A 19,402-nucleotide genomic window follows, 5' to 3' on the forward strand; every position below is an offset into this window, starting at 1 on the left:
AAGAAGTTGTCCTCGACGAACAAATATGACATCTGTGTTCATGCCAGAGAATGACACATCACACGTACAGTCCTCCACTTTAACAATCATGATTTGCCTTTATATATTTCTTAATAAGGTATTGTTTTCGACGGCTGGGGGACAAGATTCATGCTTAGGTGGCAATGAAACTGCGTGGAAAAACTACACAGCATCCAAATTTGAAAATATACTTTAAAAGTCCATGTTTGAAAACACCTTTCAAAAACATTGCTCGTGAGATACTTTATTCTTAAAAACCTTTAATTCTGCTCTGGAATAAGAGTACAGGTTGAATTTATAAGACAATATTTTGAAATATAAAACATAGTAGTTGTTGTTCTTCGTTTTTAAAATCGGAATAACCTTATTTTCAGATGTTGAAATAAAGTTAAGACATTGTAGGGAATGTGAGGTTAGGAGAACCAAATAGTAAATTATTCGAGAATTTAACTTTATAACGCAATTAAGTATTAATTGTTTTGTGTCGTTACTGATGCAATGTATAGTCAAAATAATATTAAAAAATACTATCCCGCTCATAAAAGCCGTGTGTGATATACGAACGATTATTTTTTCATATTCACTTTGTTAAATGAAGTGTCTAAAACTGTGGGACGGAAAACAGAGTCCAATATGACAAATAACAGACAACAAAGAAGATACATTTATAATAAATTCCTCTCGGGCTACCAGCCGTGCAAGGTGGCTTAAAGAAGGAGACACCAACGTTTCGACAACCATATTCGTCCTCATCCTCAGGGCGAAAACTTGAGATCATACAATCCAGTTAGATTTTATATGTTTTCAAGAGAAGGATTATGTACTACGTTTCCTGTCTTAAAGTACAAAGAAGTTACATAACAATTAAAAAGGATTCTATGCTTCATTATTGATAATTATCGTGAAGAAATCTTGATTCTGAGTTCATGTTTCGGCCTGAGAACCAACTCTAGGAGTAATGGTACATCTTCTCTTCTGTCAAGAGATTCTAGTCTCAATTTTCTGAGCACAGAACTCAGTACGATTTTCTCTTCAAACATAGCAAATCTCTGGCCTGTTAACAAATATTTCAAAGTATCGTAGTATATTTCTCAGACTTTAGCTCTAATTAAAAGATTTGAAAACCTAACCTTACTTTTTATGTTAACAACTTTACAATTTTAAGCTTCAAAGGTGCGTTCAGTACACTAAAAAAACGTAAACACTACGTTTCGATAGCTAGTTTTGCTACCATCTTCAAGTGAAACTGACTTTTCTGATTAGTCTGATACAAGGGGCTAATTACAAATAATAAAGTACTGCTAGCGAGAGATAATGAGAAAAGATTAAATAGAAAGTATGTAATTACACCCGGAGACTTAAAAACCAGACACACCACAGGATCATAGCTAAAAAAATATCAAACTAGTCTAAAAATAAGATACCAGAAAAATAACAATACAGCAGATAAATTATAGTGACTTATCCTTGAGATTTTTAGTAGAAGAATTAAACAATTCTCACCTATACAACTTCTTGGTCCGGCACTGAATGGAATGTAGGCAAATGGGTGTCTGTTCACTACATTTTCCGGCAAGAAGTGGTCTGGGTTAAATTCTTCTGGGTTGGGGAACACTTTCGGGTTACGATGCATAATAAATGACAAAATCGGTGTTTGTGTCCCGGCAGGAATAGTGTAGTTCTCTGAAATAAACACAGAGGGACATTAATTCACTTTTAACAGGAAAATTAACCTATACTCCGGTATAAAATACAATAATCGGGGCCAATCTATGCGTTCGTCAGAAGTAAATAAAAAGGTAATCTGAAGGTTGGAAGGCGTAGCAGATAAGGGAGCATATACTAACCATACTACAAACATTATTTCTCAGCGGTAATACTCTGTAGCTTGATGTCTCAGTTCGTATGTCGGTAATATCTTTCGTTTACGTAGTATATGCGTTTGTTTTCTTTCTGCGCGTAAGTTAGTGACGTAGGCGAAAGGTGTGTGTTGGTTCCGACTTCCGTAATGTGTGTTCCCCCCTTCCCCGTTCTCAACCAGCGTAAAAGGGACGGAGTACAATAGTAAAGCGATTAGTCGAAAATGTGGTTAATTCTGAGTTAACACTCTACACTTGAAATGACATTAAATAAATAATAAGAAATATTGTAAAATCCACCATCACTTCCTTTCACTGAAAATTACAAATATTATATCAACACAGTAATTAATTAAAGCCTGAGATGATATGTGTTTGGCATTACTGTGGAATATTATAAGAAGTTACTTCTTAAAAATAACACATGTTAGATATCGACCATTAGGATCGATACACTTATGCAATCGATTCGTGACATCATTACGCGGGGTAACATGGTCGATTATAAGGCATTAATTTTTTTTCGGAAATTCTCTGTTTGAGGTTATACAAGTCTGTTGGACATGTTTGAAACATTGATTTTAAAGGTAAGAGATGGAACTAACTGGCTAACTTCGATGTTCAAACATATTTCTTAAAGTGTTCATCGATTACCGAGCAGTATATTTCTGAAGAAATTAATACCAGCCAAGTTATTGAACGTAATGTTAAGTTTTATAAATCGATTACATAATTGCATCAGTCTTGGTCGACGACATCTGACGGTGTTTTTTAAGAAGTAACTTTGTTATAAAGCTTCTCAATAATGGTAAAGACGTGTCTTTCAATTCACATTACTTTGAGTACATTTTGAATAGACTTCGATCGATTAGTACATCTTTCTCAGCTAATTACATTACATATATTATGCTGTATAGTCATAAAATTTGCTATCTTCAATTATACAGTTATATAATTTATGTCATGTCGAAAAATGTTTTAAATATGACTCTAAGGCCTTATCAACACTATATTTTAAATAATATACCAACACTTTTTTACGATAACTTTTTATAAGAAGAAGTAGATTTTGAATTATTACAAATTATGCGTTATATTGGTCAGATATGGTTCAAATTTAATTCTACCGACAAATTTCATTCGACATAAAATTAAACTGAAATCTACATAATATGCGAAACAAGGCAAACGTACTTAGCTTTACGTCAACTTCCACTTGTCTGGAGAAGGCTGGAACGCTAGGATACAGTCTTAGAGATTCTTTGATGACTTGTTCTAGGTATTTCATCTGCTGCAGATCCTCGTAAGTAGCTTCTCGGTCAGAGTCTCCGAAAATGTCTTTCAACTCATGTACTACTTTTTCCTTTAAAGGACAAAATGTTGAAATATTACACATGAAGCCTGCAGTAGAAGGAAAATGAAGCCAAAATGCTCTTTAAAATATAACGAGGAATAATATCGTTTGTACCTTCATCCCTGCCAACATTTTAAACATTTTATATTTTATCTTATTCCCTCTTTTTAACTGTATTTATTTCATTTCCGTACCACACATCAGCCTTATATGTCTGTACATTTCTGATTCAAATTCATACACTGCATTATATTTTACTTTCGTGAAACTTATCGTAAGTAATTTGCTGATTGTGAACGTCTATATAAATGTAACATTTAAATATATGTCCCACACACAAACATTAAAAGTGCATGTATGCTAGTACACAACATATAAAATATCTCTCAAAAATTTTGTTTTGGAGAATAATGAGAAATATCAGTCGTGCTACGTAATACGTAATTTCAAAGTTTTCTCGAAGGTCCGAGCCCACATATATCTCATCTGTGACAAACATGCAAATATAAAATGATGAAATTATACAAACATAAAGTCAGAAATCGTTACACAGATAAGTCATCGAATGACAGAAAATTCAACTAAAAATAAAATTTGACTCTACTGCACGTAATTAGTTTATTTTGTGAAAAATTCTTTTTTTAGAAATGGAGTTATAATTTAATTTTGTATTCTATGTTATTATAGCATAGAAAGAATACGTATATTTATGATAATTTATTATGCATCCACATATTTACTTAATGAGGATTGTTTTCTAGTGATATGTCACGTGCTTCGGCCTTGAAACGGAAGAAATGATTACAAAATTTTGATGGGGAAATATATGTGGATACAGACATTCATATGTCCGAGGATAAGTTATGAAATAATATTAAGACGAATAATAATCAAATTTTTTCGAACACACAACTGGCTCAGATTTCTGTACAAATGATGTCTGTTTTATTAAATGTTAAAAATGAATTTTATTTGAAAGTTTCAGTTAGTGATTACTGATTTATGGTGAAGATTAATACAAAAATATGGAATATATATGGAGATTGACATACCGGAAAAAATCTCTGTCTCAAAAAACTTCGACACTGCTCGGGAAAATTTTGTTTTTTAGTGTTGTTATAAAAATATCGATCTCTTTAAAATTTGAATACCTCTAATCGGTTTGCTTTCAATCCTGGTTAAGTTAAAAATATATTATATAATAATCGTCTGTATATAGTTTAAATACAGTTTTGTTTTTTGTCGTACGTGGCGATAAATGAACGGACATTATAATAAATTATTCTCGGGCTACCAGCCCTGTAAGATGACTTAATTAAGAAAACAACACTTCATTAAGCCACCTTACACGGACGGTAGTCCGAGAAGAATTTATTATAATTATTCGCCGTGAAAGCTTCAGATCAGAACGAACATTAATTACAACGTAATTAATTAATTTCGGAAAAGGAGCACAGATCTAAAATATTTTGGAAACTACCACTGCGAAATATGGGCATTGTGACAATTTCACACACATTTGATTCGTAGAGTATGAACTTTAACTTACATTCAAAATTTATCATTGGCATCGTTGAGGGATTCGAAGTTTTCGTACTATGTTCGTTGGAATAATACCAACTTTATTCTAAATTGAAGTCCAATATAAGTAGATATAATTCCCCCCCCCCTCCCCAATAGTCGACACATGAATTTATACAAAATCATATAAGGCGTTGTACAAACAAATATATTTTTAATTATAAATTAATTAATTTACCTGAATTTCTGGATGACACCCGAGTAAATACATGGTCCATGAAATAGCAAGAGATGTCGTGTCATGACCCTGAAATTTGAAACAAATAATTTATTTAACTGTCCAGTACAAAAGACAGTTAAACTACATTGAATTAGAACAATGACTTTCCAGTGGCTAAAGTTAGTCCCTGAATTTAATCAGCACATAAAATATACGTATCTGTTATTCATTTATTTGTTTTGTTATTACTATTTTATAACATCTATGATTTTAAAGTATTACCAGTAAAGTTTACATCAAATGAAAACAATCAGAACGTTTTTCGGTCTGCTAGTAGTGAATCACGTAACTTCAATGGTTGCATACGTCACAGGGGCGTACGTACAAAGACATCGTAGGTACAAATGAGTATTGGAACAGTAAAAAATAATTTCGGGTATGTGGCAACTGTTTTTCTTGGTGTGAAACATGGTCTCTTAATAAAAGAAAGATAATATTTAATATTTTCCGTCAAATCACAATTTTTAATAAGATAATAAAATATAAAATATTTAAAATATCATTTCACGTTCGCGGAACGTGAAATGATATTTTAAATATTTTATATTTTATTATCTTATTAAAAATTGTGATTTGACGGAAAATATTAAAATATTAACTTAATTCACAATATGACGCAAATGTACTACCTTACAAAAGAAAGATAGTAGATTGTGGGTTGATGAAGTTCTTCGTTGTAATGCTTGTGGAATTGTAGGTAGACACCAAAATTTTGTAGAAATATAGTCTCGTCTACGCGAAGTTTCTGGGTAACTTACGTCTCACAGATTGAGGGTGTTTTCTCAAGATGGCGCTCAGGAGAGTGTGATTGTGAACGGTTTGGTGAAATTTCATGATTTATACTCTCTTCACCAAATGTTATTACAGTGTTCAAAGAACATTTTCTTAAAAGAGTAGGGAATTTTTCTTTACGCAAGAGAGAAATGAGGAATCAAATACATTTCAAATTATAATACCCGAATCGGATAATAATATTAAAACAAATCTTTAGAATACTAAGTGTGCAGCTGTGAATTGTAAACATCTTTTTAATAATTCACGTTGCCACTGTAAGCATCTCTGAAACGTCGGTGAATATCTACGAGACTATACAGGGTAACATACCAGAGAATGATCATCTTCATACATCTTGATAGGATTCAGTTTCTCCTGTAAACTTAGTAATGAATCTCCGTGTGAAATAAAGTCGACTAATTTCTCGACTAGATAATCGAATTATCAAATTCTCAAAGACTCTTCAATTAAGATACTGGCCACCGAAAGTCGCGTTACGTTATGAATAGATCCGACTGGTAAAATAGGCCTATAAGCGTTTGTACCCAAAATCATGTCTGACGCAATGGCATGTGGAGAGGGGATCTGTGTTAAACAATTTTAACTAAATATATGTATTTATTATTCCAGTCTATACACAAACTTAATTTAAAATGTTGTTGTTAAAATTAAAATTATAGCGCTTTTCATCGTATTACGATGTTACATTTATTCGGCGCTTATTATTAACGACATGTTTCGATGCTATTATTGCATCATCTTCAGGTTTTTATCGTTTTTTATATCTTTAAAACTATTATATATTTTATTTTAATGCAACCATTTATTGATTTATTGATTTGTTTTGTAGATTTTCTTTTGTAGGTTTTTCAGTCTTCGTAATGTTCTGCATGTCTATGGTCAGATGTTCATTTTCTGTGAAATTAACGTCTAATTACTATTATGAAATGAGTTTGGAAATTGACATAGAAAATAAACACAAAGAAACATATACATGTAAAAATATAAGAAACATACCAATTTTGTGATGTGTGGTGTGTCCTACATCTGCTATCGGGTGATGACAATCTGTGACTGGGTATGTGTGTTGAATGCTGGTTGTATATATAGGGAGAAAGTTGTTTTACGGGGTTGGGTCAATAAACTGTATTGTATTGAAGATGTCGTTAATAATAAGCGCCGAATAAATGTAACGTCGTAATACGATGAAAAGCGCTATAATTTTAACAACAACATTTTAAATTAAGTTTGTGTATAGACTGGAATAATAAATACATACTTAGTTCAAACACAAACATGACGCATCTAAGCTACAAATTTTAACTAAATATAAGTCAACTTTTGAAACACTAACTTATATTAAATAACATTTAAAAACAGTTCCTACCTCAAAGAAAACAAGTCATGCACATTAAAAAGATTAGTTGATGCTGTTTAGGTAAATAATTGATGTTTATTATGAAAATCATACGAACTAAATAAAGATACTTTATGTGAAATGAAGAATCTTTTAATGTTAAATTAAGTGGTTATGTATAAGCTGACATTGTGCTTTACAAAGCTTAAAGCGAAGATTAGAACTCACCTCAAACATGAAAGTATCTACTTCCTCTCGAATGTCAGAATCAGATAGTAATCCTCCATTTTCTGACATTTCAATCAGCAGATCCAGAAAAGCTAAACGACGTCTCTTACCTGAATATTAAAATTTATTCAATTTCCCATTATCTGTGAACCTGGCAGTGATGATTTAACAACATTTACATCCAGATCAAGGTTTTAAACATTCCAGCACATGGATTTTATATCGTTTGTAGAATCTAAAGCAGGTTTTTGACTTCCGCACTAATTAACCTATACGTATATTTATTTTGTACAGTCTATACACAAACGTTTGAAGTTTATTGGTGTTGTAAAAATTATATAATATTAAAACATTTTGTTGTGTAAAATATTATATTAGCGCTCTTAATCGTAAATACGATTTTACATTATATTTTTTAGCGCTTTTATTAAAACGACATGTTTCGACGGGTAATACCGTCGTCTTCAGGTTTTTATCAATTTAAAATATTTTAAAAACTATTAGATATTTGATGCAATATATTATAATGATATTATATAATTTTTACAACACCAATAAACTTCGAACGTTTGTGTATAGACTGTACAAAATAAATATATTTAATCAAACACAAACATGACGCATATAAGATACAAATTAACCTATACGTGCTATACGGCTTACAATCGATGAAATACGATATTTTCCCATGTTACGTAACACATTTTTCAATGGCTGAAAATTGTGTATTTTCAATAAATATTTTTAAACAAAAATCTAAACTTTATATCACGTTAAACATATTGCTTATATTGCACACATATTATAGAGTATACTTTAATATTCTTAAAATTACGAATTTTAAAAATCAAACGCTGAATTTATAAAGGTATTTTCACTGTGTTCCTGGTGAATTTAACATCATCACGCAAATTTATAACTGGCAGAATTAAAGCTGCTTTAATTATTACCTCCACATTCAGCGTATAGTTGAAGTACCTTCCCTTATACCCTGAAAGTCGAGGAGACACGTTTCTCTGAAATATTAGTAACCACCTACAAGACCACTGGGTGTGACAAAGTTTATTTTATTTAGTGTTCTGTCTGACGACAGGTCCATATGAACAGGATCCTTCCATCCTTTTCTCGGACTGGGACCTGTTCATATACGTTCTTGGCAGATGATCCAGAAGTGGTTTGCCATTGCCTTCTTCTGTGTGTGAATGGAGTAATTGTTGGGATGCCACGGAGGAAAACTCCGTGTTGCCTAGACCACGGCCTTGCCCAACACAAGTTATAAATTCGGGCACCGCCGGGAATCGAACCCGAGACCATCGTAAGAAGCTTCAGAATTTTTAGTAGGCACCTGTCGTTTTGATATCCGCGTTTTCGCATATACGCGGTTTTATATCAGTGCCATTAGCAACATAACTATCCTATACACGAAAAAGTTGATAGTCCATTTTCTACGTCGAAACGTCTCTAGGCTTGTAGCGGTATGCTCAGATAATAAATTTAGCATGAAAGGATTCTGTCGCCATTTTCCCATAAAAATTACGAGTTTTATAACTAATTCTTTTCGGACTAGCAGAATTGTCAAGTTGTTTAATGGTGAAAACACAACGTTTCAAGAACCACTCTTCCTCAGGGTATGGAGTACTTGAGTACCCTGAGGACCTAGCCGGTTCTCCAATCGTTGGGTGTTTTCTGCATTAAACCACCTTTCACGTCTGGTAGCCCGAGAAGAATTCATTATACTCAGTCGCCTTGAAGGCTTCATAAAATGTGATTTTTTTTTATATTTTACGCTTTTTAGATTCACTAATTCATACGAACACAGCCCTTGAGTATAACAACTTATCTGTTCTTCCGTACTTGCAACCATTTGAATATAGTTAATACATACTTTTTGGCATATTATTTTCTTGGCTTTTAATATTGTTTCTATATTCTTCTCTCCTCTCTTTTATGACCTGAAACAAGTAGTTTTATCTATAATTCTATCTATATTATCCTTCTTAATACTGTTACGGATTAGGCCCATGTGATCTGTTACAATTTCAGAATTACTTCTGAAATTGTGAATCAGTTTCGACATTTTTTAGAACTCCTTGGACGACTGACCAGCCCGTCATAAGACCTCCACCCACTTATGACAACTTAACATAGAATGACGCTTACAGACATCAATGTCTTGAGTGGGATTCAAACCCACAGTCCCAGGGTCCAAGTCAAACGTGATTAAAAGTTTAAAATAATATATGAAGCCAAGGAGACTCTAAGAACGAAGACAGAATTTATTACAAGGACCACAATATTTTTCGACATTTTTGTTCATCCTTGGGTTTTAAAATATTATAAGGGACCGACTACTGAATTATTGAGTATTACAAGCGAATCAATTTTTACCTGGTTTAACAATATGCGTTATGCAGTTGTAAATATTTAGCAAGTAAAGATGAACAAAATAAGTCAAAATATTTAATGGTTTTTATATATATATACAGGGTTATTCATAATTCCCTAAGACATTACAAAAAATCGCTAGACATGAATGGTGCAATGGATGGTAACATAGGACATGCCGATAGTAAAAGAAACTCTCCAAGTTTGTTGGTACGTGCCGTGGGCGTTTAGTTTCGTGGATTGCCGCCAGGGTGTGGGTAAGTACATCACCATATCGTATGAGGTTTAGTTGAGTGAAATAACGACGCTAGCAATAGAGAAGGCATTTTACCAAGGCAACCGTCACTGGCTCGTCCTATCTTGATATCATACAGGAATGGCTAATTCCTCAGCGATGACTATTTGTCAGCAAGATGGTCGCTCCGCCACACTGTCACCGTTTCGTCCGCGGCTAACTCAGACAGGATTTGCCACAACGTTGTATCCGACGCATGGCTACCAATGATCATGTGCTGTTTCGTTGGCCACCCCGATCACCTGATCTCACACCAGGTCTTAGTACAGCCTTTGCCGCGGGATCTATCTGAGGTGCAAAGACGAATCATCGCGGTCATGACACAGATCGATCGTGACATACTGCAACGGGATGGGCGGAAATCGATTTTCGGGCGGACACATAGAGAATTTATGAGATATGTAAAATAAACTTTGAAAGTTTCTCTTTCTATCGGCATGATGACGTAAAAGTTCTTAGTGTATGTGTAAGGAAAATTTTTGGTTGGTATTGTAATTGGATTATTTCATGTGAAAAAATTCCCATTAAACTATAGCAGTAAAGTCGACTGTTAACTAATAATTCACTCAATGTCATGCGATACATAAGGAAAATTAACCCACTTACTTGGTTGGTGAAGGAGTGTAGAAATTTCTGGAGTCGAACTTGTTCTCGTCCTAATGGAGATAAATAGTAAATGTAATCTTTATATAGCCATGGAGAAAACTGCCTCTTCACTATAACTTTTGTCATTCTGTAATCAACAATACCAGAAAGAAAAGTTTTCAATAGAAAAACGATAATTAGTGCATAAAAAAATAATTTCACTGTTATACACAATTTCTGATTTATTAACGAAGAATTTCAGAGTCATCCATGCATCTAGCAGTATCGAAAATTCATACACCATATTTTCACGTAAATAGGGGAGTGAAGTCCGGTGACCGCGGTGGCCAATCATCAGAAACCCCGCTACCAGTCCATCGGCGCAGATAAACCACACACGCCCAAAGGTAACTGACAACTCTGACGTCACTACGTGATTCAAAAAGTAAAAATTCCTGGCGAATGTTCCAGAATTTATTTAATCACCGGTGCCGCTAATATTACAAAATAAATATTTAATACGAATAAATATATAAAATCTCCCTGTAAAACGGTAATCAATGGAATTCCAGACTGGACTAAACATTAATACCGTGGCTTATGTAAAAAGTGACTGCCCAATACAGGTCAGACAATTCTTTAATCTTAATAAACACTGTTATAAATCTGAGAGATGGTATTTTATCATAGACGTGGTTATTATTTTGGGCATTGTTCGCTATTTACGAAACTGCGCGTGTTCTTTCAAAAGCAGGCACATTTGTTGTGTCACGTGAAGACTGAACCAAAAATAATTTTCCAAAATTTAGTGTTTGGGAAAAAAACAAAGACAAAATACATTTTCTAAAAAAAATAACAATAAGTGTTCATGAAAATTACGCCTAAGTTTAAAGATTTGCTAATGCACAGTAAGATATTTTATTTCTTAAAAAATAACAAAAATTTTGTTTTGTGTTTCGTATAAAATATTAAGTATAAACTAATAGATTTACTGAAAAATATATTAAAAATTACAGTCACTCACAATTATAATAATAAGATAATATTAAAAGATCATTTAAATACACATCTTTTAATATTATTTTATTATTATAATTGTGAGTGACTGTAATTTTTAATATATATTTCAATATACGGATCACAATATGACGCAATTACAATATTTTATATTTAATAGATTTACACGAACCAAAATCAAATTTAACCGGGCATATTTAATAACTATAGTGTTTCAGCAGTTTTGGCGACAAAATTTGGAACAGAGAAGAATACGAGATACCTATTAGTTCATTTCGTCCACAGAACACAGTTTTATGAAGCCATTTAAAACAACAGTTACCATTAACTATTTAAAAATCAGCGGTAACTATACGTACCACCTTTAACAATCACTAACACTGCATTTTGCATTTATGGGATTCGTACGATATTTACTGTAACAGTGATTATTACATTCAAACAGAATCAACAAGATGATCTTTATAATCGTAACGCGTTGTTTTCTGTGTGGTACGGACTGAACTCTTAAATATTATTTACATGAGTTTTGGCTTCAAATATTTTAACTCCTGTTCTTCTTGTGAGAAGCAGCAACCAAATATGACATTAGATTGGTTAGTTTTGTTAGAAGTAATGTAAATTTTCTACAGTGGAATATTACAAATTAACTATTAATCAGTCCTTATGAGAATTTGTTACATTTACGTATACCTTTTTACTGCAGTGATATATTCTGCTTCGCCATTGTTCTGAGCATTAATTGTAACGCCCATTGCTGTTTCTGAAACAGGAAAGTTTGGCTTCAATAACATCGGTTAGGTTAGGTTAGGTTAGATTAGGTTAGGTTACATTACATTAGGTTAGATTAGGTTAGGTTAGATTAGGTTAGATTAGGTTAGGTTACATTAGGTTAGATTAGGTTAGGTTAGGTTACATTACATTAGGTTAAATTAGGTTAGGTTAGGTTAGGTTAGATTAGGTTAGGTTAGATTAGGTTAGGTTAGGTTAGATTAGGTTAGGTTAGGTTAGGTTAGGTTAGGTTAGTTATGTGTGAATATTGATGCTTCTGAATGTTACAATGTTTAATGCATTGAAGAATGGAACTTTCTCGTTGCCTTGATAAAGATGCGATAAATAATAAATTATTTACTATGCAAAGTAATTATATAATGGAATATTCTATCATCTGACGTAAAAATTGATAACATCATCAACCATGTTAACATGCACAAATATAAACAAACTTTAATTTATTATATACAATTTTTGTTGAAAAAAAAATAATTACCACAGATGATGTCCAATGTGCACATTGCGATGTAAGATGTAATATCCACATAAGGTTCTCCGACTTGATTTGTAAGTTTATCGATTAGAATCTTGCTGTTGGAGTTGAAAACTTTTATGTAGTCTTCAAGAATCTTGAAGTGAAACGCTGGTGTAAGCAATTTCCGACGTGAATGCCATTTATTGCCTGAAAATTAGCTAAATATATTAAAGAATTTTACTGTCCACGTCATTCTCCTTTGCATTTGCACTCCATAGTATCCACCGATCAAATTTCGTCCTGTGCAGCGGTGTTCGCGCCATTGTGCGTACAACGGAGACATTATATATTTTTGCAGTAGTACTGATCAGCGCATGCGCAGAGCCTCCCGGCCATCCTTGTTTCAGACGGCAAGAAAAATGACGCTATCAGTAGTAAAGAATGTATATAATTATATCATTTTACGTTCAAACTTAAATGTTAAACTATAATTAATTTATTATTATATAAATACTGTAAATTACTTGATATGACATATAACACAAATAAACAAAGTTAATACATAGCATAAGAACTTCATAAACGAGCAGAAATACGCTTTATGTATTAGTGTTCAGTGTTTCGTACCATAACAGAGGGCTAAGTGTTTAACGTGTGGCTTAAAATGCTAATCTTCTTAACTAGAGTTTATAATGCAAATATTAATTTGAATTTTAAAATTTTTAAAGCAAAACTGTTATTAAAGATTCGTCAGTACAACCCACAGTGTAACAATAAATTATTTTTAAATAAACCACAGTTTAGTAAATATATGTTGAGTTTTACGTAAAGCAATTTATTAAAATCTCTAGTTAACGTACTTAACTATGTAAATTCATAAATATAAGCTAAAAATAAAATTAAGTAATACCATTTTTTAATTACTGTCACTGACACAATAAATATTTCCTCAGGACATACATTGCTATTCTATGTCTATTCTCTCACATATGTCGTTAATTAAAAGTAACTGAAACTACAACAAACTGTAGTCAAAGCAATACAATTATAAAACGTACCATCAAATATATATTTATTAATAAAATTAAATATTATATCAGTGACAATAAAACCCTTCAAATGTCATTTCTGATATAAAACTCTGAAATTATGATTCGTGGTAAAACGAGTTTGTCATGTATTATCAGCAGGTTTCACGACGACTAAGTATAATGAATTCTTCTTGGGCTCCCTGCCACGTAAGATTGTTTTATCAAGCAAACACCGACGTTTCGAGAACCATCTTCTCTCTTGTTCTCAGGGCACTGTAGTTGGCAATATTTAAATGGTTTGATAACGTTTTGTAAAATCCTTCATTATTATATTTTATTAAAGTCCGTTCTCGAGTTGATATATACGAGGTGCGATCGGAAAGTTTCAAGACTGCGCCTATAAAAACCCATACACTTATCTCAGGTATTAAATTCATCCATCACCTTCGAAGTAGTTCCCCTGGGAGTGAACACAACGATCCCAGCCTGGAAGCATCCCTGGAAATCTTTCTTTGTCAGCCTGTCAAGCACCATCTGCGATTCTGCCTGAATCTCTTCTATCGTCTCAAATCTCCTTCCCTTTAGCTGAATTTTCATCTTTGGGAAGAGGAAGAAGTCACACGGAGCTTAGAAAGGAAGTTGGGGTCGGTTCTTGCAAGATCTTTGAGCTCCTGACAAACGAGAAGTCGATTCTGCTTCTGGTCCTCAGACAGGATGCGTCGCATGTGGAGTTCTTCCTTTAGAATCAGCTGACAGGTCCCATAGCCTATCCCAACAATGTCGCACAAGTCGTTGATGGTACGACGTCGATCTTCGTGAATGGCCTGCCGAATCTTCGTAACATTTTCGGGCGTTGTGCTCGAAGATGGTCGTCCAGAACGCTCGTCATCATCATCGACAGAGGTTCGGCCATTTTTAAAACGTGAATGCCACACAAAAGTTTGTGCACGACCCATTGCGGACTCCCCAAATGCTTGCTTTAGCATTTCATAGGTTTCCGTAGCCGTTTTGGCGAGTCTTTGGCAAAATTTGATGCACACGCCATTCCGAAATCGCAGGAGGGTCGGTGTAATGCACTACCAAAACGCCCGTAACTAAGAAACAAATGCTAATTCGATGATGCCGGCTGGCACACTGATTCACTATGAATGTAGGCCGCACCCCCTAATGGCAGAAGCTCGTACTACATCCGGTTCGCCCTCTATTGACACAGTTTTGAAACTTTCCGATCGCACCTCGTATGTGTATCCATCTTGTGTGCAAGCGCGGAACTACACGTTTAGTCCTCCATAAATCACCTTGGCGTGATGGTTATTTAAGCACAAGCGTTGTTGAAGACAGAAAAAAACTATGTTAAGACAACCAGGAAATTCCAGATATGTTGACGTTATCATTAAAAAATTAAACAGATCAAGGATCAATAAATAGGAGAGCTTTAAGGACGCAATGCGATATTTTTAAACATTAAGGGCATTTAACAAGTGACTGATAATTCTTATTCAAATACATTGTTTAAACTACTTAGTTATAGGATGTGTACTGAACGAATATGGCGCAAGATTGGTATTTGTACTTACCGAAACTAGTAAGCAAACCAGTACCCAGCCAGGGCTGAATTAAATCATAGTCCATACTCTTCTTAATATGACTGGGGCTACTCAGAATGACCTAGGAAACAAACACTTGCTATTATTTATTGGCTGGTCTGACCTTTTTGATCGATATATTTAAAGACGAGATTTTAATTTAACTTAAATATTGTTAGGGCGGTTAAATTAAGGAGAGAGGATGGACAGGGTATGTAGTACGTATGGCGACGTAAGTTGGCCACAACTTCAATAAAATACTTTATGGACGTCTTAGCAATCAGGTCCCTGTTGCCAAAATATATTTGCTGAGTAATTATATCAGCTTTTGAAGAACATTATGCAACATAACTCAGCAGATTCCTTAGCGAGTAACTGTTATCGACAGTGAAAAAGAATTTCATTAACAAAGAATTATACTTGAGATTTCAGGTTCTTGTGGAGGCGACCGTCTTCTGTGGTATTGAACCGTGTAGTCTGACAGAAATTTATCGACGTTTCAGAGGTACTTGTTGCCTCTATCATGAGTCATCGCCCTGGTACCTGCAAGAAACTCTGAAACGTCGGAAAACCACCGGACTACAACGCTTAACATCCCAGAAGAAAGTTACATTGTGGTATTTTAGTTTGTCAAACCGTACTGGGTAATCGGGGTCCGATTCCCGACAGGGACAAGAGATTTGTTTATCAACTTCCGCGTTCAGACCAATTCTTGGTCCCACCCAACTTCCTGTCCGGTGGGAACTGGGTTCTCTCCCTAGGGGCTAAGGAGACAGGACGTTAAATAATCACTCGTATTCATACAATATTGTGATTAAAGAATTTACCTAAATTATCCACGAGCTTTACCAGGGAAAACTGTACCTCCATTTTATAAATTTACTTGAATTATAAACTGAGCTGTCGTGACTGGAAATTGCCAGAGTTCTGTGACGTCACAACGTAACATTGAAAGGGTTAACATAATTAAATAAGTGGCTTATATTAAACAAATAAAACAGTTTGTAGTTCGACGTAATTTAACTTACAAATGTTTATTTCGTTATAGCTTATTGGAGTTATCATTTTTCCTTATGCAAAACTCAGATTCAAAGAAATGAATTTTTATCTCATGTATTACATAATGTCACATGTAGTTCACATTGTTTGGCTTATGTATGATCTTATATAAACAATTGAAACCAATTTATTACGTAATACTTGCATCGAATAGACGCATATAGGGTTAATTATGTCTGTCTATCCGTCCGTCATGGACGTTATGAGATTTCAGGATAACTTAGATTCGCACTTTGTAACATCCTACAATCTATAAAATCAACATGGCGGACGAATGAATAACCTTATGAGGTGCGGTTGGTACTTCCATCATTTAATAAATTGTCTTCGAAGAAAAGACAAATTTGGTATAATATTTTCTAGTACAGTGTAAACCAACAACATTTTTCCTGAACAAAATAACAAAAATACTGGTTCGACCAGTATACGATCTCATGAGCCCAATATGCTACTACATTTGATTTATGCTACTTATGGAACGTATTAATAACACATTTGTAAAGTTAAATATTAAAATACAGTGTGTCCACAAAGTCCCTTCGGGGTTTAGAAAAATTCTGGCGAGCAAACAAATTGAGCTAGCCACATGAGGTTTGCGGCAGATTACAGTGAAACTCTGGGAGTTTTTTACTGACCTCAGTAGACCTCGATGTGGGCTCCCGTGGGAGCACGGAGAACGTCCAGACGATATTCGAGCTCTTGCCATGATCTGTGGAGCGTGTCCGCTGGAATAGCCGAGATCGCATTCCTGATACGGGTCTTCAGGTCATCAAGTCCGTTAACTGGTGTTCGGAACACATTGCTCTTGACATAACCCCACAGGAAAAAATCCAGTGGTGTTATGTCTGGTGAACGTGGAGGCCAAGGCATTGGACCGTCTCTGCCGATCCGTCCTCCTGGAAATGTCCTGTCTAGGTACGCGCGTACCTGCAGACCCCAATGAGGTGGAACACCATCTTCCAGAGTTTCACTGTAATCTGCCGCAAACCGCATGTGGCTAGCTCAATTTGTTTGCGCGCCACAATTTTCCAAAACCCCGAAGGGATTTTGTGGACACACTGTATGTTAAGATACAGGTAGACATTTTCGACAGCACTATATACTGAACATTTTATTTTCTGATTATTATGTAATATGTACAGACGCAAAATGAGTGTCTTCTGTTGAAAATAGCATGCTCTTTGGGCGTGATACTTCCGACAAATAAATTAGTCAGCACATATAAATAGAACAGAATAAGAAAATATCTAGGAAAGATGCAATGAATAAATATTATGTTGAAAGGATTCACTTTTGTTTTTAAAAAGCCTGTGATGTGTTGTGCTTTTGTGGACGGTACTAGAGTATCACGTCTGTAGTATATATATGAGATAGTATATAACTTGTCACTTAGGAGCATTGAGAACACAAAGGAAACACGTCGAATCTGTGTTTATTCTTGTACGGTTCATAACATTGTTTTATACGTGATTTTATCTAGATTAAGCTGATGACACTGTATAAAACAGCCAGTTTACCATGACCACTAACAATTTTATTACAATACTTTTGGTAATTTTTTTTACATATGCATGAATACTAACTAAATAATATAAATATTTCTATGCTAATTGAAAATTCTTAAGAAATCTGTATTTTAAAGTATTCTGTCAATTAACTGAATCCAAGCAAAATCTTACTCTTTGTGAATAATCAATAGTCGCTTCCTCGTATTTTGCGAGTGAGTTTATCTAACTACGCTATTGATAGAATTATTTGTAAATGATGTATTGGAAGAATTCTTTCTCACAACTTTACTAAAACGACGCAGAAAAACCACAAAAACCTGTCAGGATATCTGTTTCTGAGCAGAGTTTTTAACACATTAAGTGTCGATTACGAAGCAGGAATGATATACACTAGACCCTTTTACGTGTTCTGTCTGGATGACAATAACCTAACCTAACCCGACCTAACCTAACCTAACCTAACCCGACCTAACCTAACCTAACCTAACCTAACCTAACCTAATCTAACCTAACTTAACTTAACATAACATAACCTTACCTGCTTATTAACAATGCCCTGTAATTCTATTATTAGTATATGTTCAAATACAATTTCAGAATTTTTTTACAAAATGAAATTATTGAGTGTTTCACTTGTGAGGTTCTGAATACAATAATATAAGAATTGTGACTTACGCCTGTCTTTTCTCTAAAAACTTTAAATTTGAATGAATTTTTAAAGTATTTCACATGTTATTTCAAGTGAGTAACCTCTTCTCTTACATGCACAACAATCATAAGATACTCAAGTTATGATATAAAGAAGAATGGTTGGTTTTATTTCATGGCATCTTGAGATGCAACTTACGTTAATGCAGAAGCCATTATATTAAGGGTGTATTTAATAGCCAAGTTCAAAATAAAAATAACATGTATGAAATTTGAATAACGATGTCACTATTTTTTGCAAGTTACCTCAACATCTTCCGGATCTGTGATGAAAACTTCAGGAACTCCTAACACCCATATGCGAAATGTAGGACCATATTCCTTGTGAATCTGACGGAATTTATGCCATAATTCTGGAAATTTTACATAGAACAGTATGGTTATGATTAAAATATTTCATGATGCCAAAACATTTATTTTTGAGGGGCACATACCTCTAAGACAGCAAATGGTATAAGAAACCAAGAGCTTCTTAGCAAGGAGAAACTGGTTTATTTTACGAGAAGTCTGTTGTTTGTAAGAAAACAGCACAGCATCTTATAGCTGGATCAAAGCAAGTTTTACAAAAATACATCTCTTAATCTT

At 34.0% G+C, this 19,402-nt stretch overlaps 1 protein-coding gene across 5 annotated transcripts in view; it reads right to left on the reverse strand.

The window, feature by feature from the left end:
- Positions 1-261: 261 nt before the first annotated feature.
- The window catches only part of LOC110834438 (cytochrome P450 4c3), a 28,861-nt gene continuing 9,720 nt past the window's right edge, over positions 262-19,402 (reverse strand). For 4 of the 5 annotated variants that reach the window (XM_087359494.1, XM_022073584.2, XM_022073583.2 and 1 more), the window contains exons 3-13: positions 19,064-19,170; positions 15,534-15,624; positions 12,947-13,132; positions 12,370-12,439; positions 10,681-10,807; positions 9,280-9,346; positions 7,395-7,504; positions 4,994-5,062; positions 3,075-3,243; positions 1,525-1,704; positions 262-1,075 (exon numbers count right to left, since the gene is read on the reverse strand). In XM_087359494.1, coding sequence (XP_087215620.1) covers positions 918-1,075; positions 1,525-1,704; positions 3,075-3,243; positions 4,994-5,062; positions 7,395-7,504; positions 9,280-9,346; positions 10,681-10,807; positions 12,370-12,439; positions 12,947-13,132; positions 15,534-15,624; positions 19,064-19,170 — 1,334 coding nt within the window. In that variant the 3' untranslated portion in view covers positions 262-917. Of the gene's footprint in view, positions 1,076-1,524; positions 1,705-3,074; positions 3,244-4,993; positions 5,063-7,394; positions 7,505-9,279; positions 9,347-10,680; positions 10,808-12,369; positions 12,440-12,946; positions 13,133-15,533; positions 15,625-17,236; positions 17,600-19,063; positions 19,171-19,402 lie in introns of those variants that run through there. The other variant, XM_087359496.1, reaches the window with a different exon arrangement.

Source organism: Zootermopsis nevadensis, unplaced genomic scaffold, assembly GCF_977971745.1.
Source record: "Zootermopsis nevadensis isolate Lab colony 2312 unplaced genomic scaffold, Znev_1.0 Znev_ptg000031l, whole genome shotgun sequence".
Classification (NCBI taxonomy): domain Eukaryota; kingdom Metazoa; phylum Arthropoda; class Insecta; order Blattodea; family Termopsidae; genus Zootermopsis; species Zootermopsis nevadensis.